At 41.6% G+C, this 23,188-nt stretch overlaps 1 protein-coding gene across 1 annotated transcript in view; it reads left to right on the top strand.

Moving 5' to 3' along the window:
- The first annotated feature begins 1,311 nt into the window (after positions 1–1,311).
- WAS (WASP actin nucleation promoting factor) overlaps positions 1,312–23,188 on the top strand; it is a 40,580-nt gene continuing 18,703 nt past the window's right edge. Inside the window, exon 1 of the mRNA XM_077284110.1 lies at positions 1,312–1,481. Coding sequence (XP_077140225.1) covers positions 1,368–1,481 — 114 coding nt within the window. The 5' untranslated portion in view covers positions 1,312–1,367. The remainder of the gene's footprint in view (positions 1,482–23,188) is intronic.

Raw genomic sequence — 23,188 nt, 5'->3', positions numbered from 1 at the left:
GTGCCTGGTTGTTAAGGTTCCCACACATCGTCTCTCCTGCTTGTCGCCTACACAAATGTACCCTCAGTGTAGCAGAGAGTGCATGTTTTCAATGAGAAGAGAAAAAAAGACATTGTTGATAGACGTCTCTGACAGCAGCTTATGTCATGGGGGAACAAAAGACTATATGCTTAAGTTTCAATATGGACAATCCTTTTGGCGAGAGGCCATTATACATATAAGATGGTCATTCTGTTCCACGCAATCCATGGAATTGGAGCAACTGACTGTAGCAGGAGTTTCCCCATTCGACCTTGTCTGTAGTAGGACAAAACTATTACTAAACCCCACCTCCCTGGCTATGTGGTGGGGTTTAGCTTTCGGGGTTTAGCTTATTTATGTCCCAGACAAAATTTAAATTCATCAGCAGTTATAATTAACAAAAAAACAAAAGTCTGGTTTGACATCAAAAAACAAAATGATCCCATCCATCAGTGGGCGAAGGGCAAATACAAAAATCAATCATCCTCCTGTAGTTTTCCTCTTGCTTTCACTAATTTCCCCTTCAAGATATAAAAAAAATATATATATCCTCAGCAACCAGCTGGTATAGTAGGGGAAAATTTGTCTGCAGTAGCCATGTCTTGAGCAAAAGGACCCACATGGGCAAAATCAGATGCCTATACAAAGCACCACTCCAGCAGGTTTTTTTTTAACTGCTGGAGTGGTGCTTTAAGCGAAAGCCCCCTGCCCCAGTCATATACTCACCCTTTGGTGTCTTTACCGTTTTTCGGCCACACTCTGGTCCCGTGGTGCCATCTTGTCAGTGCAGCTTCTGACTGGCCGGTAGTCAGAAGCTACATCACAAGCTCTCAATGCAAGTCTATGAGAGCCAGTATGAGGCCAGAACGCGGTTTCCAGACACTTACACTGTGACCTCCGTCTAACTCAGTGAAACACTGGAGCAGCCGGCAAGTCACAAACTGCAGGAGACAGACTGGAGCGGCGGCGAAAACAGATGAAAACACAGGAAGGTGAGTATCACACAAGGGGCAGAAGACTTGGATTTTAAGCACCACTCCAGCAGTGAAATAAAAAAAAAAAACCGCTGGAGTGTTGCTTCAACTTAAGGTGTGCTCTTTTTCTCAACTCAGGGTACACATAGGTATCAAGCGTTCAATTATCACCTGCACAATATTTGATATAGTGGGGGATGGAAAATCTTCATCGGTAGTATAATATATCGTCCCTGCCCCCAGCACCTCACCAGTCTGTATATCCTGGCTGAACTCACTGGTGGTTTTTTCTGCTTCCGTTTGCTCGTATCTATGTAGTGCGGAAGTTCCCTTTTTTAACTTCATGCTCACGACAACGGCCGGGTCCCTACAATGAGCAGAGGGTCGTCCAAAACCGGGGGCCGCACCCAAGAAAATGCTCCCTCTGCCCTTCTTTTGGCCCAGGAGAATCAAAAGGTGTTCCAGCTTCTGGGGAGAAAGTGCTTGGTGAGAAATGTGGTACCTGGGCGGGCTCCGGGTCAATGCTTTATAGGGAAGTAGAGCTCAGTCAGCTTCTCAAATGCTAAAATAGGAAATGCAGCTGAAGTAATTACATGGCGATCTCCAGAGCTCAGGTAGAACACAAGGTCCATAGTGATAGAAAGCTGACCAAAGACCTACGCCTTAGCTATATTGTGTGTCTCCGCTATCCCTGCCGACTATTTTTCACTGATGCCTCCAATAAGATGCATAGCGTAATATCAAGACAGCGAATGGCAGAGCTTCGCTGTCCAGTAAGTAGTTAAATCATATGTATCTGTGCCAATATTAGTAGATGAGCAAGCGGATCTCCGAATGTCCGCTCCCTACTCTTCCTAATGTGTGACCACAGGGTAAATATTGCACCATCCGTATCACTTCCTATTTCCTATGCGTGTCTGAATGAGACATTAAAAATAAAACATTTACTTATCAGAGAGCACAGGATCATGATTCTCCTGCATCCGTCCACTCTTTACCCCTGTGATGTGAGCAAACAGGGAAGTTTATTAGCCATCTCTTGTCATCTCTAATTGTATGTACATAATGATGAATAAATCTGCAGAAAACGTGGCCCAAGAAAAACAAACATGCCAGCGCTACACGCTAATCCGGTCATACAAAACTGGGCTACAATAGCACGAATGTCTGCCGGCGGCAGAGCCAAATCTAGCAAAATTAATTAAATCATTATATAATGAATGATTTTAATAAATACTAATGGCCATTGTGTTTCAATTCTTAATAATTAAAAAAAAAAAAGGGGGGGGAACCCGTCAGCATGATTGAGGCCACTATTCCACCAGCGTGCAGTTATGTGGCCAGATTACAGTGGTCCATACTAATCTATGTTAGAACAAGCTGTTTGGGCATTAGGCAATAAAGGACTTATCCATCACCGAAAGGACTATTGCAGCAGTGGAGTTCGGCGTACGCTCCTCGGCTTTCTCTACTCATCGCCCAGGTCCTCCTACTGCCTAGTGTTAAAATGGACAGTTTTCACATGGGAATGTTCGGAAAACTAAGCCCAGTTACTTAACGGCAAGCTAGACTTAACACTTCTCATAGCTGAGGGTTCGCTACATTATATCCAGTCTAGACAATATAGACTGTGACAGATCGCTTTACAGCCTTCATGGTTTGCTACAATGTGTAAGTACAGGTCCAGGCAAAATGTCTCAGCCTAAAGTCGAATCTGTGGGTTTACTGTAGGCCCCCCCCCCCCCCATCTGTATCTACACAAGCCACAATTTTATCATCTGCACCACTGTGCAGGTCAAAGCAAGTTGTTGCTCTCCTATAAGCCAGGTCATGTACTCTGGTGTGTTTTTTCAACGGAGAGTGCAGAACACCATTATCCATAGGTTGCCTTATACATTATTCCTATTTTGCTCACTTTATCGTTGGGTCGGTGACATCACATCTACAGATATTGCGTGATCGGGAGGTTTGGTGCATCCACCCTATAGGGCAGAGCCAGAATACACCTTTACAACCTTAGATTTAGGGTATAGTCACAAGTTAAAGAAATACCAAAAATTTCACTGCAAAAGCTTTGGAAAAACTTGTAGTGGCACCTTTAACAGTGATATAATATTATATACATATACAGTACATACTATATAATATATATATATAGAGAGAGAATTAGAGCAGCAAAAAGAAAGAGTCTGGGTGCAGAGCCCCCCAGGCAAATTCCAAACCTCAATTCTAAAAAACCAAAAATTGGAGGCAGCACACTGTTTGTAGTGAAAAATAACTATTTAATCAGCCCAGAAAGCAGTGTTTCGGTCCCAACAGGGCTTGAGAAAGGTTCCTGTTGGGACCGAAACATCGCTTTCTGGGCTGATTAAATAGCTCTTTTTCATGCTGCCTCCAATTTTTCTTGTGTGTATAATATATATATTATATATATATATATATATATATATATATATATATATATATATATATATATATATATATATATATATATCTCAAAAATGGAACAGCATCTTGATATTACCAAATAGTAGTGCAGCGCCTTCCCAACCACTGTTTATATGGTCTCCGGTAATAGATGAAAAAAAGGAAGACAGCACAAAAAATAAAGAAAAAAAGGGCTTTAATGCCTGAGGATTAGGATCAGTGGCTTTATCTCTCCTGCAAGTGAAACATTCCTGAATCCTTTAACAGTTTATAGGTCGAAGATACTTTGCAGTCTGCTCACCATCCTGGTAGCTCTTATTTGAACTTGCTCAAGTTTTCAATGTCTTTTTTAAAATGTGGTGCCCAGAACTGGACACAGTATTCCAGCTGAGGCCTGACCAAGGAGGAGTAGAGGGGGATAATTACTTCATGTGATCTAGACTCTATGCTTCTCTTAATACATCCTAGAACGATGTTTGCCTTTTTGCTGCTACTTCACACTGCTGACACATGTGAAGTTTGTGATCAATTCCTATACCGAAGCCTTTTTTTCACACGTGCTGTTGCTTAGTTTTATACCTCCCAGTCTGTAATTTTCGTTTTTCTTGTCCAGATGTAGAATCTTGTATTTCTCCCTTTCTTGGTCTTCTCTAGTGTTAGCCATCGCTCCTAGCATTGCATCGTCTGCAAATTTGATGCATTTACCTTCAGTTTCCTTATCTAGATCATTTATAAAAATGTTTAACAACACTGAGGCCAGAGCAGAGCCTTGTGGTACCCCACTTGAAACACTCTCCCAATTGGATGTGCAATCATTTATTACCACTCTTTGAGTATGAACACTGAGCCAGCCATGAATCCACTTAACCGTAGTCTTGTCAATCCTATACTTGGTCTCTTTCACAATAAGGATAGTATGAGATACTTTATCAAATGCTTTGCCGAAGTCGAATATCTACCACATTTCCCTGATCCAGCCAGTTAGTGATTCCATCATAGAAGGAAATTAGATTAGTCTGGCATGACTTGTTTGCTACAAACCCAAGTTGGCTCTGGATAATTACTGTATTCTTATCCAAATACTCACATGCTGTTTAATTGTTTATTCAAAGATCTTTCCTGATATAGAAGTAAGGCTCACTGGCCTGTAATTTCCTGGCTCCATCTTCTTTAATTTTTTTTTTTCTTAAGATAGGGACAACATTTGCCCTTCTCCAATCTTCTAGGTCTTCTCCTGTTCTCTGGGATTTTTCAAAGATTCTGGCTAGTGGTTCTGCAATTTCATCTGCCAAGTCTTTCAGTATCCCAGGATGTAATTCATCTGGACCATGAGATTTAAATTCTTGTAAATTAGCTAAGTGTTTCCTCACCATCTCTCTGTTTATAGATAGGAATAAAATAATCCACTCTTTGATTGCACTGTGAAGATCAGTTGATGTCACAATAGCTTTCTTAGAGCACACAGATGCAAAATAGTCCGGCCCTCAACATGATTTTTGACCACTTCACCCTTTTCATCTTGTAAAAATTCTATAACATCTTTGACTTTTCTTTTCCTTTTGACATACCCTCAAAATCTTCTGTTTTTTTTTTTTTACTGCTTTTGGTCTCCCTTGCGAGCCTTATTCATTACTGGCAAACAGCATTATATTCTTCGTTAGATATGCCCCCTCTTTACATTTGATGTATATTTCTTTTTTTCATTTTAACAAGTGATTAAAGTAAACCTGTCAGCAGGATATTACTATAGATACTGTCAGGTTGGTACTGGAATACTGATTAAAATGATACCTGGGCTGATGAAATCTGTCTTGTGGTTGTTGTTTAATATTTATTTTTAGTTTTCAGTTAATGAGATTCTTCTGCTTTGGGGTGAACCAGTGGGGATGGGTCTTCATGTTGTGCTCTGCTTACATATCCATCTTTATGCTTATGTCAGGTCACTGATGATCCTTCACTGACCTGCCTCCTAGTTTACATGCTGCATAGAATATTGTGTGGAGAAAAAAAAAAATTCATAAAAATGGCGGCGCCTGCGCTGTAGCATGATACAATGCCTAATGTGCATATATTCATTTATGATTTAGTCATAGTATTGTGTGGAGAAAAAAAATAAAAAATTCTTCATCATGTGGTCTCTTTAAATGCTTCTAATTCTTCCTTCTTTTTGGGATTGTGACAGACTGTGCAGTGAGATTTTCATTTAACAAAATCTCCCACCCTTCTTGGACATTTCTGTCCTTTAGAACATTCCAGCCATTGGATCTTTCCTACCCTCTTTCTGAGTCCATTAAAATCTGCCTTTCTGAAGTTCAACCTGAAATGTTGATTTAGCCCCGAATTTTGCATTTTCACAAGGGTAACACGAGAAAATGAACCATACAATTTGTTGTGCTATTTCTCCTGAGTATACAAATTCTACTATTTGTGTGTACGGCAGGGCTTGGAAGGGAAGAAGCGCCAACAAAATTCTGGAGCTCAGTGTTGGCTGAAATAGATTGCAGATGCCATGTCACATTTGAAGAGCCCCTGACATGCCAAAACAGCAGTGACCTCCACAACTGACCCCATTTTGGAAACCACACCTCTTGAGGAATTCATCTTGGGGTGCAGTGAACATTTTTAACCTTCAGGTGATTCACAGAATTGCATAACATTAGGCTGAGTAAATTGAGAATTACCATTTTTTCCACTAAAATGTTGCTTTAGCCCCAAGTTTTTAATTTTCTAAAAAGGCAGTAAAAGAAAATGAACAGTGCAATTTCGTGTGCAATTTCTCCTGAGTACACCAATACCACATATGTGGTCGAAAACTACTTTAGAGGCACAGTGCAAAGCTCAGACGGGAACAAGTTCAATATTGGAGTTTAGATTTTACTGGAATGGTTTAAGGGTGCCATGACCAACTGGAAGTACCTCTGAGGGGCCAGAAAAGCAGAACCTGTCCTCCATAAGTGACCCCATTTTTACAAACTACCCCCCCCCCCCCCCCCAATTAATTCATCTAAGGGTGCAGTGATCATATTGACACCACAGATGTGTCACAGAACCATTGGGCAGTGAAGAAAAAATTATTACATTTTTACCACCACCAAAAAAATAAATAAATTTGCCCCAGATTTTACACGTTCACAAGGGGAAATGTTTAAAAATGGCACCAAAACTTGTCACACAATTTCTGCTGAACGTGGAAATATCTCATATGTGGCTGTACAGTACTGCTTAGCCATATGGCGAGACTCGGGAGGGACTGAGCTCTATTGACTACTGTTGCACAGATTTTCCTAGAATAATTTGTGGACTCCATATACTGATCCCCCAAGTGCCAGAAGAGCAGAATCCCCCTGCCCCTCAAGTGACCCCATTTTGGAAATTATTCCTCTTTGGGAATTTGTCTACAGGTGTAGTGATGATTTGACTCCATGAGTGTATTCCAGAAACAGGCAGCATTGGATGTTGCTGAGTGAAAATTGTAAATCCGCTATTATAGTGCCCAGCTTGTGCTTCTGGAGACATGTACCTGTAAATTAGGTGGGTTCTCATTGCTACAGAAATGCCAAACAAGTGGACGCTAAGTGTGGTTTAGGCACACTGTGGGGCTCAGAAGGGAGAAGGCATTTGGATTTGGGAGCACAGAATTCGTTGATTCTCTTTTTGGGGGAGCCATTTCACGTTTCCATAGCCTTTATGTTACCAGTACTGTGAAAGCCCCCTATGTTTAGGAGGGGTGGGGTAAACAAAGTTTTCTTAATCGTCCCACTTTCTAGTGTAACGGGGGTTGAGCCCCTACAAGTATAAAATGCTTCGATCTGTAGCCACTTATGAGTAGTGTTGAGCGATACCGTCCGATACTTGAAAGTATCGGTATCGGAAAGTATCGGCCGATACCGGCAAAGTATCGGATCCAATCCGATACCGATACCCGATACCAATACAAGTCAATGGGACTCAGGTATCGGACGGTATTCCTGATGGTTCCCAGGGTCTGAAGGAGAGGAAACTCTCCTTCAGGCCCTGGGAACCATATAAATGTGTAAAAGAAAGAATTAAAATAAAAAATATCGCTATACTCACCTGTCCGACGCAGCCTGGACCTCAGCGAAGGAACCGGCAGCGTTGTTTGTTTAAAATTCGCGCTTTTACTTGGTTACGTGAATTCCCGGCTTGTGATTGGTCAGGGCGGCCATGTTGCCGGGACGCGGACCAATCACAGCAAGCCGTGACGAAATTACGTCACGGCTTGCTGTGATTGGTCCGCGTCCCGGCAACATGGCCGCCATTAACCAATCACAAGCCGTGACGTCACGGGAGGCTGGACTTGCGCACTTTTTAAAAAACGCGCGTGTCCAGCCTCCCGTGACGTCACGGCTTGTGATTGGTTAATGGCGTCCATGTTGCCGGGACGCGGACCAATCACAGCAAGCCGTGACGTAATTTCGTCACGGCTTGCTGTGATTGGTCCGCGTCCCGGCAACATGGCGCCGTGACCAATCATAAGCCGGGACGTCACTGGAGGCTGGACACGCGCGCTTTTTAAAAAAACGCGCAAGTCCAGCCTCCCGTGACGTCACGGCTTGTGATTGGTTAATGGCGGCCATGTTGCCGGGACGCGGACCAATCACAGCAAGCCGTGACGTAATTTCGTCACGGCTTGCTGTGATTGGTCCGCGTCCCGGCAACATGGCCGCCCTGACCAATCACAAGCCGGGACTTCACGTAACCAAGTAAAAGCGCGAATTTTAAACAAACAACGCTGCCGGTTCCTTCGCTGAGGTCCAGGCTGCGTCGGACAGGTGAGTATAGCGATATTTTTTATTTTAATTCTTTCTTTTACACATTTTTACATTAATGTTGTTTCGATACCGATACCCGATATCACAAAAATATCGGATCTCGGTATCGGAAATTCCGATACAGCAAGTATCGGCCGATACCCGATACTTGCAGCATCGGAATGCTCAACACTACTTATGAGCATTATCCATTAGCCACCAGTCTCTTGCCCCAACAAGGACTGCCGCCCTATGATATGCAAGCAAGTTAGCGACTCCCATTCCTCCTGCATCATACGAGTAATACATCAACTTTCCAGCCATCCTCGGTCTTTTATGAACTAAAATAAAATGATTAGCTATTCTTTGAAGAGACGAGAGAAATCTAATAGGAAATCTGACTGGAATACACCTAAAATAATATAAAATCTTAGGGAGCACCATCATTTTTAAAATATTGATCCTGGCTATCCATGACGTTGGAATAGATTGAAATTCCTCTAATTCTAACTTGATCTCTCTCTGGAGGTTGAAGAAGTTTCTCTCTATAAGCTGTTTAGAGCGTGTAAGAACTATACCTAAATATGGGATCCCTTCATCTACCCAGTTAAAAGGGTATTTACATTCAAGTATATGAATGAATTACACTAGCGCCCTCAATGACAAGGAAAACCTAAAAAATTATTTTGATTAAAAAAATAGGATATACAGCTGCTGGCAAAACTCAGGATCCTGTGTGAAAAATCCCATATGCAAAATACTAAAATCAAATGGTTTGCAGCGCTAATCCTTAGGTGTCTGATGAAGGGGAACCTTGTATTCCCCGAAACACGTTGGTAACTCTTTTGGCCATTCGTGCACTCCGTAGTGCTGTGACATCACATGCCGGCCAGCCTCTGTCGGCCATTTTTCTACTGCGGCACAACCAGGGACGCCACCTGTCGGGGCTCCCCTGGCTTTGCGCGTACCTCTTGATCTCTTGAAGCTCCATTTACCCATCGCCATCTGCAGCCCCAGCAGAAGAACGAGGAACAGGTACTCAGCAGGCCAGTAGCCTCAGTAGCTGCATTTTTTTTTCTCCAACAGGTGATCGGTCTTCTGCTGTTGTTGATTTCGTTATACAAGGTCTTTTTTGCTGCCTGGTCCCGTCACAAGCCATTTGTAACGCATTGCACTGCCATCAGCCTTGAGATTTATCGCAGTATACAAGTTTGTCTGCACGGCTTATATAGATTTCTTGTGATGTGAATGCATTCATTGGAGTTGTTTGCTCATCATTTAGGGACAACTATATGAGCAGTTTGCAGTACAGTGTGTGGGATTAACTAGATACGGCTGGTAGCTGTTTTAATTCGGATATTAAGCTTGCTATTGTGCACAGTTTAACATGAAATTGGCTTTCTACTTGTTATATTGAACATTATTGTTATAGTTAAATTATTGATTAGGCATCAGTCAAGGTTATATATTCATTAGGTATTTACATTCCAATAATCCTCGAGTCATAGACGGAACCAAAACAGGAAAAACTAGTGATCTAGTGGCATTAAGTTTATAGTATGATACTTTAGCGAATTCTTCTAACGTGGCAACAATGGCAGGAAGGATGATTATATAATCGGTACATGAGATAATTATATCATCCGCATACAGTCCAATTTTGTGAACTACCGGCCCAACTTTAATGCCCATTATAGTTGGAGAAGATCGTACTTTTCAGCTAATGGCTCCATACATAAAGTGAAGATGATGGGAGACAGGAGGCAGCCCTGATGTGTTCTGTTAGTTATTGCAAATGAGCTTGACAAAAATCCAGACAATACCCTAGAATTGGGGTTGGAATACATGGCACAGATTGCTGACAGTATGGGGCCCACAAAGCCAAACTTCGTCAAAACACTCCTAAGATATCCCCAGTGCACCCTGTCAAAAGCTTTTTCAGCATCCAAAGACAGGAATGCACTGGGGAGTCCACAAAGCTCCACCACTTTGATTAAGCTAATCATTCTGCGTGTCCTATCTTTTGTTTCTCGACCCGCCACAAAACCAACCTGATCCGGGGAAATTAATGTGGGAATAATGTGATGTAATCTTAAAGCTAACATCTTAGAGAAAATTTTTACATCGCAGTTTAGTAGTGCAATAGGCCTAAAGTTGCTAGGACACGTTGGAGATTTCCCTGGTTTTGGCAGAGTAGAAATCGTATCTTCTAAAGTAGTTTTAGATATAGACAAGACTCCTTATCCCGCCATAATGTATACAAATGTAGAAGAAAAGGGGATAGAATCTTCTGGAAGTGACCATAGTACTCATTTGGTAACCCATTCGGACCCGGAGCCTTATGACCCTTGGTGGACCTAATGGTGGTCCAAATTTCCTCTTTAGTAAAGGGCGCGTTCAGGAAATTCAGTTGTTCCTGGGAAACCTTTGGTAAGTTAATGCTTTGCAAGTACTGATCAATCACCACTGGAGAGGGCTGGGGCGCATCAGGATCTTCCCCTAAATTATAAAGTTGAGAATAATACCTAGCAAACTCATTCACAATCTCCATTGGGTTTCTAATATGTTTCCCCTGGGGGGGATGATCAATCCTGGATTTTACCTCTCTTTTATTGACCCTGCAGGCTAAACCCGCACCGGCTCTGTCCCCAGTTGCGCAGAACTTTGATTTAAGCTTTTTAAGGCTATGCTGATACAACGACATGAGATTCTCTCTCAATTTAAATCTAATATTGTAGATCTCTTCTGACAATGCCTGAGATGGGGATGATTTATTAAGAGAATCTAATTGCTTGAGGCGGGAAATGAGGCTGCCTCTATATTTTTCTCTGTTGCACTTCAAATAGGACGCTTGTAAAAAAAAATCCCCCTTATAACAGCCTTATGCGCTGACCACAGGGATTCATCAGTTACTTCCCCATGATCATTTACATGGAAATACTGTGTTAGTTATGCTGATACTCTCTTTACTGCCTGTTCATTCAGAAGGAGAGACGTGTTCAGCCGCCATCTGGAGGACGGGTTAGTCTGGTGACGCAGAGCTAATTTCAGGGATACAGGAGAATGATTCGATTCTGACTAACATAAACTAATACCTAAAATGTATAAACTTTATTAAATTTTGCGTGACAAACAAACACTTAAAAGGCACCAGGCCTGAAATGACCCGTGGCTGTGTGTTACTGAATAAATGGGTACCTTTTGTTTGTTTATTCAGCAACACACAGCCACGGGTCATTTCAGGCCTGGTGCCTTTTAAGTGTTTGTTTGTCACGCAAAATTTAATAAAGTTTATACATTTTAGGTATTAGTTTATGTTAGTCAGAATTGTATCCGATACCTGTGCATCTTGTTTTTTTGATAGTCTACAGGAGAATGATTCGACCATGAAATCAGACCAATATTCGCTGAAATGCATCTACCCAATGCCGTATTGTCCACTAGAAAGAAATGTATCCTTCTATAAGTCCGATGACAGAAGGAATAGAAAGTATAATCCTTTTCATCAGCATGGGAATATCTCCAAAAATCATGTAGATGGTATTCATTTATTAAAGGGAACCTCTCACCCCCAAAATCGACGGTGAGCTAAGCCGACCGGCATCAGGGGCTTATCTACAGCATTCTGTAATACTGTAGATAAGCCCCCGATGTATCCTGAAAGATGAGAAAAAGAGGTTAGATTATACTCAACCAGGGGCGGTCCCGGTTCTGTTCCGATGGGCGTCGCGGTCCGGGGCCTCCCATCTTCTTACGATGATGTCCTCTTCTTGTCTTCAAGCTGAAGACTGGGAAACTTAGAGACTGCAGCTCCTCAGGCAACACTGGACTCCTTCTCATCTTTTGCACGAATATATCCTTGGTGGTGAAATAGTGCAGTCCTGCCAATGTATCTTTAGGGAGATCCTGATTGATCCACATGTCTCAGCTTAGGTGTTCTGTGAACTCTGTCTACCATCAAATCTCTGGTGGATAATTCAGGAAGAACAGCCTGAAGATATTTTTTGCAGAAAGGCAGGTAACTCTTTATCAGTGACCCCCTCGGGTATAACCCTTATACGGATGTTATTCCTATGGGATCTTCAAGGTCATACACTTTATCACTGACCCATGACAGTTCCTCTCAGTGCACCTCATTTTCATCCACCAGTGTATTAAACGATGTTGTGTATTCAGCCATTTTATTTTCCATATGGCTTGTACGCTCTCCCAGGGCTGAAATCTCCCCCTTCATTTCCTGTGGCATAACATGCATATCTTCCTTCAGGGAGGCCCTTAGGGAAGTGAGAAGTCCCTGCATGTCTTCTCTTGTTAGTGGGCCAGCACATTGCGGATGATCTCCCGCAGCACCCGCACCTACCCCAGAACCCGGAGAGGAGTGCGAGGACCCCGATGGGTACGCTGGCGCCATTTTACCTGCGGTCCCCACGGGCTTTTCCCTGGCAAAGAAGTCGGGCAGTCTTGGCGGGGACCCATGCTTCTGGGCTCGACCACGTGTCATCATGTGCCCCAAGCAGTATGGAAGCTGATGCCGCTTATGTGGAGGAGCAGGAAGGTCTGTAAAGGCCAATTTGAGCTGACTTAGGTCCGGGGTCTCAGGAGCTCTTCAGCTATGCAGCCTCCACGTTCAGCTTGCAGGCCACGCCCCCTAAAACGTGATTTTTTTTAATTTTTTTTATTTTCACAGCTCAACATTATAAACTTTGTGAAGCCCCTGGGGGTTCAAAGTGCTCACCATACATCTACATAAGTTCCCCGAGGGGTCCAGCTTCCAAAATGGTGTCACTTGTGGGTTATTTTCACTGTTTAAGCACATCATGGGCTCCCAAATACTGCATGGCATACACTAAGTGTTCAAGCAAATTTTGCATCCAAAAAGTCAAATGGCGCTCTTTTCTTTCCAAGAGCCAAAACCGCGGTTTTCCCCCATATATGGGGTATAGGCATCAGGGCTGCCACTAGAAATTTCGGGGCCCCATACTGGCAAAATTTTCGGGGCCCCCTTAAGACTCCGCCCAGGCTCCACCCCAGCCCCGCCTCCAACCCTCGAACTGTCCACAGCACCACCGCTGTCTCTTGGAAAAACTCCACTTCTCACCAATCACACATTAACAGTTCCCATCACCAGATCACACACATAGCCAGCAGATTTTGTTTTGGCCAAAAGGTTTTTTTAATCTGCCACGATGACAAGGTAGACTCTTTTGGCCGGGCGCTACTCTACTCTAACTTATTAAACATTTGTTAAAATATGCAATACAATTTAGGTATATTTTTATTTATTTTTCAATTTTTCAAATGACCAATAATACCACATACAAGGGACAAATACCACAACACCATGACCAGACACCACATTATCACCACATAGTGACATATAATACTATCTACAAGGAATAAATACTGCCACACCATGTGCAGACCAGATATTACCACCACAGTGACCGAACAATATCGCATACAAGGGACAAATACCACCACAGCATGTACAGACCACATATTACCACCACATGGTGACCAACTACATACAAGGAACAAATACCAACACAACATGACCAGACCACATATTAACACCACATAGTGACCAAATAATAGCACATACAAGAAACAAATACCGCCACACCATGGCCGGACAACATATTACCACCACATTGTGACTAAATAGTACAATACTGATCATTAATAAAAAAAATACTATCACCATAAGTGTCATTATACATAGGAGATCTGTACTTAGTATGCAGTGTCTGTGTACAGGTAATACAGTGGTCACCGGTGCCATTATACACAGTAGCTCTATATATAGTGTCAGTGTACATGTAATACAGTGATCACTAGTGACATTATACACAGGAGCTCTGTATATAGTGTATAGTGTACAGATAATATAGTGATCACCGGTGACATTATACACAGGAGCTCTGTATACAGTATACAGTGTATGGTGTCAGTGTACAGGTAACATACTGACTCACCAGTGACGTCTCTAGCTGAAGTCCTTCATCTTTGCGTTTCTTTTTAATCCAGCGCAGACCGCCATCACTTCTTTCAGCCAGGACTCATCTCTGCATAAAATAACAGTTATCTAGAGCACCGCTTCCAGAGCACATTCCCCACTTTTTCCCTTTCTTCTACACTACACATCTGAATACAGACATTCACCCACCATTAATATATACTGTAATTGGTTATTATGCAACCCACCATTCCAAATATAAATTATAATATGCCACTGAGCCCCTTCTAGCTATACATAGCCACTTTCCCCATTTAATATATAAATTAATTAGCAATATTATACATATATACACATGGCGTGTATAAAGGTTCGCGCTAGAAAAAACAAGTGCATCCACTAGAAGGCTGTCTGTATGGAAAGTCTGTCACACACAAATGAAAGTCTAATATATCAGTCCCAATCAAGCTGCTGCATGGCCATAGAAATAATTGTAACTCACCCACTGCAATAAGGGTAACACAAAGCGGCTAGTGATCCTGTCCTGCTGCAACAGGTGTCCGTCCAAAGAAATCTTCTGATATAGTAAGTCCAGTAGTGAATCAAAGCTTTTGACTGCCCCGGCCGAAAGCAGTCACAGTTCACCGGGTAACGAGTCAAGGCGGTGGTCCAGCTAAACCGACGCCGCGTGTGAAGCGAACAGTGCGCACAGCGACGGTGCAGGACCTGTGTGACGTGACACTCACGTGACCGCCGCTAGAGTCCGGTGGTAAGTACGGAATGCGGTGAGGACCTCTATCCTACGCGTTTCGGAGACACCTGTCTCCTTCATCAGGGATGGTCCTCACCCCACAAAGAGTCCCTTTATAACATCTCCCGCAATCCACTTCATTATTGGAATCCAAAAAGTTCAACTCCAGCATTAAGACCTCTTGGTGCAGTGGTGTCCAATACGAAGATCCACTTCGTCTCAGCTCTGGACATGGCCTTAATGTAGTTACCACCTCTCCAGTGTTTATGCACCACCGCAATACCTGTAACACCTCCATGTCCTTTATTTGTCCCCCATGATGGTATATAAAATGTTTCGAAAGTGGATGACCCATGAATTTAGTTTTAATATTTCTAATATGTTCATTGATTCTGGTTTTCAATGTCCGTTTTGTCCTTCCTACATATCTTTTACCACAAGGGCATTTTATCATATATATAACCCCTGTGGTAGAGCACGTAATAAAATCTTTAATAGGGAATTTATGGTTACCCTTTTCAATATCAGTTTGTTTACGCACTCTAATTTGTTTACACATGTTACATTTGTGACATGGAAAAAACCCTTTCAATATCCTATGAAAAAAGGTGGATGGTTTGAGAGAAGGTTTAGCCTGGACAGTAGGTGCAATAATATTACCCAGGTTACAGGATTTTTTATAAACAAAACGAGGATGGCTCGCGATTTTTTCCCCCAAAACTTTGTCATTTTTAAGTGTATGCCAATGTCTATTGACTATTTTTCGAAGAATATTAGTGCTGGCGTTATATTGTGTGATGATGGGGGTAAAATCTGCTGAGTCTTCTGTTTTTTTACATTTTTTGTTAATAAGCTCCTCTCTAGATTTTTTAAAAACAGTTGCTTTAGATTGTTCCAACATTTTTTCATCATATCCTTTCTCTAAAAATTTGTTGGTAAGTAGTCGGGCCTCCTTGTTAAAATCCTGGGGTCTGGAGCAATTGCGGTGGATCCTCATATATTGGCTTTTGGGAATGTTCAACAGCCAACTAGGGAGGTGGCAGCTGTCCAAAGGAATAAAACTATTTGTATCGGTGGGTTTTCTGAAAGTGCACGTTTGGATTGTAGAATTGTGAATAAAAATATTAAGATCTAAAAAATTGATGTTAGTGGAACTGGTAGTGGAAGTAAAATTTAAAAAATAATCATTTTTATTAATATCAATTAAAAACTGGTTAAGGGTATCCAAACCACCAGACCAAATAAAAACAACATCATCAATAAAACGTTGCCAGAGGACCAGGTCCGCGCGCAGACGCCCCCCCGGGTAGATGGTGGTCTCTTCCCACCCACCCACATAGAGGTTGGCGTAACTGGGCGCGAACCTGGTCCCCATAGCAGTACCCCACTGCTGGGAGTAGTAGTCCGTGCGATAAAGAAAATAATTGTGTGTTAAAATAAATAACATAAGATCACCTAAAAACTCAGTCTGTTCGTGCGGAACCATAGATGACTGGTTTAAAAAATATTTAGCAACTTCACACCCTTTTTTATGGTCAATGACCGTGTAGAGGGACGTAATGTCAAGGGTTCCTAATATATAGTGATCCTGCCATTCAACTTGTTGTAGAAGGCGCAGAATATGTGCACTATCCTTTAAATGGGAAGGTAATAGGGGTACAATTTTTTGTAAGTGGGAGTCCACAAATTTAGACATATTAGCCGTCAGGCATTGAATGCCCGACACGATGGGTCTCCCTGGTGGATTACTCAAATCTTTGTGTATTTTTGGCAAATAATAAAATACTGCCAATCTGGGAGATCCATCATTGATAAATTCGAATTCTTGTTTATTAATAAAACCCCTATCGAGACCCATCCTAGTCAGATCCTTCATTTCTCTTAGGTATTCATCAGTAGGATCTTTATTTAACCTTAGATACGTGCGTGAATCACTAAGTAGACGCATGGCTTCCTTGTGATAGGCCTCCTGGTCTAACAACACGACACCCCCCCCCCTTTGTCAGCTGGCCGGATTACTAATTCTCTATTTTCTTGAAGAGACACAATAGCTTTTCTCTCTCCATTAGTTAAGTTATATTTATATTTCCTACATTTTTTATCATTAATTTTACGTATTTCATCTATAACGTTGTTCTGGAATGTTTCCATATGTTCTGAATATTCATTAGTGGGGTGAAAGTAGGATTGCTTCTTTAAATTAGTGTGAACAAAACCCGTATCGGAGATAACTTCCACATTATTAATATGAGGATTTTTAAAAAAATGTCTCTGGATGGCCAATTTCCTCATAAATAGTTTGATGCCCACGTAAGCATCAAATTTGTCAAATCCCTTTGCTGGAGCATATTTCAAACCTTTTTTTAAGAGTGAAGTTTCCTCATTATTCAAGGTATATTTACTCAAATTAAAAATGGTGGGTTCATTTGTGGTAGTTGTTCTTACTGTCCTTTTCTTTTTGGCGAATTTCCCGCCTCTGCTACCCCTTTTACGTGTTTTTTTGGACCCAGTTGAAAAAAAGTATGTTTAGTTACATTCTTGATCTGATTTAGTTGACCTGTAGCGGTCTTGGGTCTACCTTTTTTTTGGGGCCTAGACATTGTAGCCCGAGGACTCCTGGTTTGTCTCAATGGTGATTGACAAGTGGTAGTTAAAGTTTGATATCGATTCTGGGTGGCCGTAGATGTTGAAGGAAAAATATCCTGGATAGGTGGTTGTTCATTTATATCCGCCAATGAAGAGTTCAGGATATTATTATTTGGTGTTAGTCCATACGGAATGCGGTGAGGACCTCTATCCTACGCGTTTCGGAGACACCTGTCTCCTTCATCAGGGATGGTCCTCACCCCACAAAGAGTCCCTTTATAACATCTCCCACAATCCACTTCATTATTGGAATCCAAAAAGTTCAACTCCAGCATTAAGACCTCTTGGTGCAGTGGTGTCCAATACGAAGATCCACTTCGTCTCAGCTCTGGACATGGCCTTAATGTAGTTACCACCTCTCCAGTTTATGCACCACCGCAATACCTGTAACCTCCATGTCCTTTATTTGTCCCCCATGATGGTATATAAAATGTTTCGAAAGTGGATGACCCATGAATTTAGTTTTAATATTTCTAATATGTTCATTGATTCTGGTTTTCAATGTCCGTTTTGTCCTTCCTACATATCTTTTACCACAAGGGCATTTTATCATATATATAACCCCTGTGGTAGAGCACGTAATAAAATCTTTAATAGGGAATTTATGGTTACCCTTTTCAATATCAGTTTGTTTACGCACTCTAATTTGTTTACACATGTTACATTTGTGACATGGAAAAAACCCTTTCAATATCCTATGAAAAAAGGTGGATGGTTTGAGAGAAGGTTTAGCCTGGACAGTAGGTGCAACTCCCAGTTGTAATAAGGAGGATATCACCCACATCAAAGAATCATTAAAATTATTAGAACAATCACTCCTCAAAGAAATGAGAGACATGTGGGAGGTGGCGACTTTGGAGCGATATATCGCCTATGACTGCATCCCTAAAGGCCTTATGGTACATAAAGCACTCTCAGGCGATATCGGCGATGCTGAAACACTTTTACAGTGGAACACGATGTTTAGGTCTTTTTCTACTCAGGCAGTACAATTCATTATTGATAAAAGAAAGAAACAACTAGTTAATAGCAAAAGCACTATCTCCAAACTCTTTGAAGAAATTAGACCCTACAAAGAAAATCCTGAGATTGTTAAAATTTCTAATAGTATTCGCTTGAGAATAAAAAATAAGGAACAAGAAATTATAGATAGAAAAAAGAAGAAATTTGGGAGGGATGCTGTACCAGTATGTACTTTTAAAGAGACTGTGCCAAATGACTCCATTTTTGAAACTATTGACTGTGTAGAGGGGAGCAGTTCAGTTGTAAATAGTTTTTCTATACACCTAACACCCTCCTCCCCCCCAGATGGACTAACACCAAATAATAATATCCTGAACTCTTCATTGGCGGATATAAATGAACAACCACCTATCCAGGATATTTTTCCTTCAACATCTACGGCCACCCAGAATCGATATCAAACTTTAACTACCACTTGTCAATCACCATTGAGACAAACCAGGAGTCCTCGGGCTACAATGTCTAGGCCCCAAAAAAAAGGTAGACCCAAGACCGCTACAGGTCAACTAAATCAGATCAAGAATGTAACTAAACATACTTTTTTTCAACTGGGTCCAAAAAAACACGTAAAAGGGGTAGCAGAGGCGGGAAATTCGCCAAAAAGAAAAGGACAGTAAGAACAACTACCACAAATGAACCCACCATTTTTTATTTGAGTAAATATACCTTGAATAATGAGGAAACTTCACTCTTAAAAAAAGGTTTGAAATATGCTCCAGCAAAGGGATTTGACAAATTTGATGCTTACGTGGGCATCAAACTATTTATGAGGAAATTGGCCATCCAGAGACATTTTTTTTAAAATCCTCATATTAATAATGTGGAAGTTATCTCCGATACGGGTTTTGTTCACACTAATTTAAAGAAGCAATCCTACTTTCACCCCACTAATGAATATTCAGAACATATGGAAACATTCCAGAACAACGTTATAGATGAAATACGTAAAATTAATGATAAAAAATGTAGGAAATATAAATATAACTTAACTAATGGAGAGAGAAAAGCTATTGTGTCTCTTCAAGAAAATAGAGAATTAGTAATCCGGCCAGCTGACAAAGGGGGGGGTGTCGTGTTGTTAGACCAGGAGGCCTATCACAAGGAAGCCATGCGTCTACTTAGTGATTCACGCACGTATCTAAGGTTAAATAAAGATCCTACTGATGAATACCTAAGAGAAATGAAGGATCTGACTAGGATGGGTCTCGATAGGGGTTTTATTAATAAACAAGAATTCGAATTTATCAATGATGGATCTCCCAGATTGGCAGTATTTTATTATTTGCCAAAAATACACAAAGATTTGAGTAATCCACCAGGGAGACCCATCGTGTCGGGCATTCAATGCCTGACGGCTAATATGTCTAAATTTGTGGACTCCCACTTACAAAAAATTGTACCCCTATTACCTTCCCATTTAAAGGATAGTGCACATATTCTGCGCCTTCTACAACAAGTTGAATGGCAGGATCACTATATATTAGGAACCCTTGACATTACGTCCCTCTACACGGTCATTGACCATAAAAAAGGGTGTGAAGTTGCTAAATATTTTTTAAACCAGTCATCTATGGTTCCGCACGAACAGACTGAGTTTTTAGGTGATCTTATGTTATTTATTTTAACACACAATTATTTTCTTTATCGCACGGACTACTACTCCCAGCAGTGGGGTACTGCTATGGGGACCAGGTTCGCGCCCAGTTACGCCAACCTCTATGTGGGTGGGTGGGAAGAGACCACCATCTACCCGGGGGGGCGTCTGCGCGCGGACCTGGTCCTCTGGCAACGTTTTATTGATGATGTTGTTTTTATTTGGTCTGGTGGTTTGGATACCCTTAACCAGTTTTTAATTGATATTAATAAAAATGATTATTTTTTAAATTTTACTTCCACTACCAGTTCCACTAACATCAATTTTTTAGATCTTAATATTTTTATTCACAATTCTACAATCCAAACGTGCACTTTCAGAAAACCCACCGATACAAATAGTTTTATTCCTTTGGACAGCTGCCACCTCCCTAGTTGGCTGTTGAACATTCCCAAAAGCCAATATATGAGGATCCACCGCAATTGCTCCAGACCCCAGGATTTTAACAAGGAGGCCCGACTACTTACCAACAAATTTTTAGAGAAAGGATATGATGAAAAAATGTTGGAACAATCTAAAGCAACTGTTTTTAAAAAATCTAGAGAGGAGCTTATTAACAAAAAATGTAAAAAAACAGAAGACTCAGCAGATTTTACCCCCATCATCACACAATATAACGCCAGCACTAATATTCTTCGAAAAATAGTCAATAGACATTGGCATACACTTAAAAATGACAAAGTTTTGGGGGAAAAAATCGCGAGCCATCCTCGTTTTGTTTATAAAAAATCCTGTAACCTGGGTAATATTATTGCACCTACTGTCCAGGCTAAACCTTCTCTCAAACCATCCACCTTTTTTCATAGGATATTGAAAGGGTTTTTTCCATGTCACAAATGTAACATGTGTAAACAAATTAGAGTGCGTAAACAAACTGATATTGAAAAGGGTAACCATAAATTCCCTATTAAAGATTTTATTACGTGCTCTACCACAGGGGTTATATATATGATAAAATGCCCTTGTGGTAAAAGATATGTAGGAAGGACAAAACGGACATTGAAAACCAGAATCAATGAACATATTAGAAATATTAAAACTAAATTCATGGGTCATCCACTTTCGAAACATTTTATATACCATCATGGGGGACAAATAAAGGACATGGAGGTGTTACAGGTATTGCGGTGGTGCATAAACACTGGAGAGGTGGTAACTACATTAAGGCCATGTCCAGAGCTGAGACGAAGTGGATCTTCGTATTGGACACCACTGCACCAAGAGGTCTTAATGCTGGAGTTGAACTTTTTGGATTCCAATAATGAAGTGGATTGCGGGAGATGTTATAAAGGGACTCTTTGTGGGGTGAGGACCATCCCTGATGAAGGAGACAGGTGTCTCCGAAACGCGTAGGATAGAGGTCCTCACCGCATTCCGTACTTACCACCGGACTCTAGCGGCGGTCACGTGAGTGTCACGTCACACAGGTCCTGCACCGTCGCTGTGCGCACTGTTCGCTTCACACGCGGCGTCGGTTTAGCTGGACCACCGCCTTGACTCGTTACCCGGTGAACTGTGACTGCTTTCGGCCGGGGCAGTCAAAAGCTTTGATTCACTACTGGACTTACTATATCAGAAGATTTCTTTGGACGGACACCTGTTGCAGCAGGACAGGATCACTAGCCGCTTTGTGTTACCCTTATTGCAGTGGGTGAGTTACAATTATTTCTATGGCCATGCAGCAGCTTGATTGGGACTGATATATTAGACTTTCATTTGTGTGTGACAGACTTTCCATACAGACAGCCTTCTAGTGGATGCACTTGTTTTTTCTAGCGCGAACCTTTATACACGCCATGTGTATATATGTATAATATTTCTTTCATTTTACAATTTTTTTCGTGGGGAATTGTTGGTTTCGCTGCAGGATTTTTACAATTGTGACACTTTGCGCCACTGTTTTATTATTATAAATTAATTAGCACCTGTACTCTTTGCCCAATTTATTTCCAGTCACTTTATCCTCAACGATCCCACTATGTACCTCCCGCACTAACCCTAACTCCGATTCATTATAGTTACATGCCCCTTCTGCCTCAATTCATTGTCATGTCTTCTCTCTCCCACCCTCTATTCATTATCATCTGCTCTTCCCCCACCCTCAAAATTCATTATTTGCTCTCCCTACCTTCAATACACCATTGGCTCTCCCCACCCCCACCTTCAATTCAATTGCTGTCCACCATCCCTCACACTCACTTGATGAACAGTCCCCATCACCCCCACTTCATCATTTGCAGTCCACCTTACTTCATCATTTAGTCGACTATTCCCCCTTCACTTCATCTGCAGTCCCCCTTACTTTATCATTTGCAGCCCCCTATCATTTCATCATGTGCAGTGCCCCCTCAAACACACTTCATCATCTGCAGCCCCCTATCATTTCATCATGCGCAGTGCCCCCTCAAACACACTTCATCATCTGCAGCCCCCTATCATTTCATCATGCGCAGTGCCCCCTCAAACACACTTTATCATTTGCAGCCCCCTATCATTTCATCATGCGCAGTGCCCCCTTAAACACACTTAATCATCTGCAGCCCCCTATCATTTCATCATGCGCAGTGCCCCCTCAAACACACTTTATCATTTGCAGCCCCCTATCATTTCATCATGCGCAGTGCCCCCTTAAACACACTTCATCATCTGCAGCCCCCTATCATTTCATCATGCGCAGTGCCCCCTCAAACACACTTTATCATTTGCAGCCCCCTATCATTTCATCATGCGCAGTGCCCCCTTAAACACACTTCATCATCTGCAGCCCCCTATCATTTCATCATGCGCAGTGCCCCCTCAAACACACTCCATCATCTGCAGTCTCACTCCCCCCCACAGAAAAAAACAAGAGAAAGGATATGCACATACAAGGGATCAACCTGAATATTCCACTTTATTTAAATGACTTATATAAACAAGGCAAAAAAGGGGCAACACATTTAAAAACATTTAAAAACCACAAAA

Source organism: Ranitomeya variabilis, chromosome 2 (assembly GCF_051348905.1).
Source record: "Ranitomeya variabilis isolate aRanVar5 chromosome 2, aRanVar5.hap1, whole genome shotgun sequence".
Taxonomy (NCBI): Eukaryota; Metazoa; Chordata; class Amphibia; order Anura; family Dendrobatidae; genus Ranitomeya; species Ranitomeya variabilis.
The sequence above is the reverse complement of the archived record's forward strand: the minus strand, read 5'-3'. Positions and strand labels throughout refer to the sequence as shown.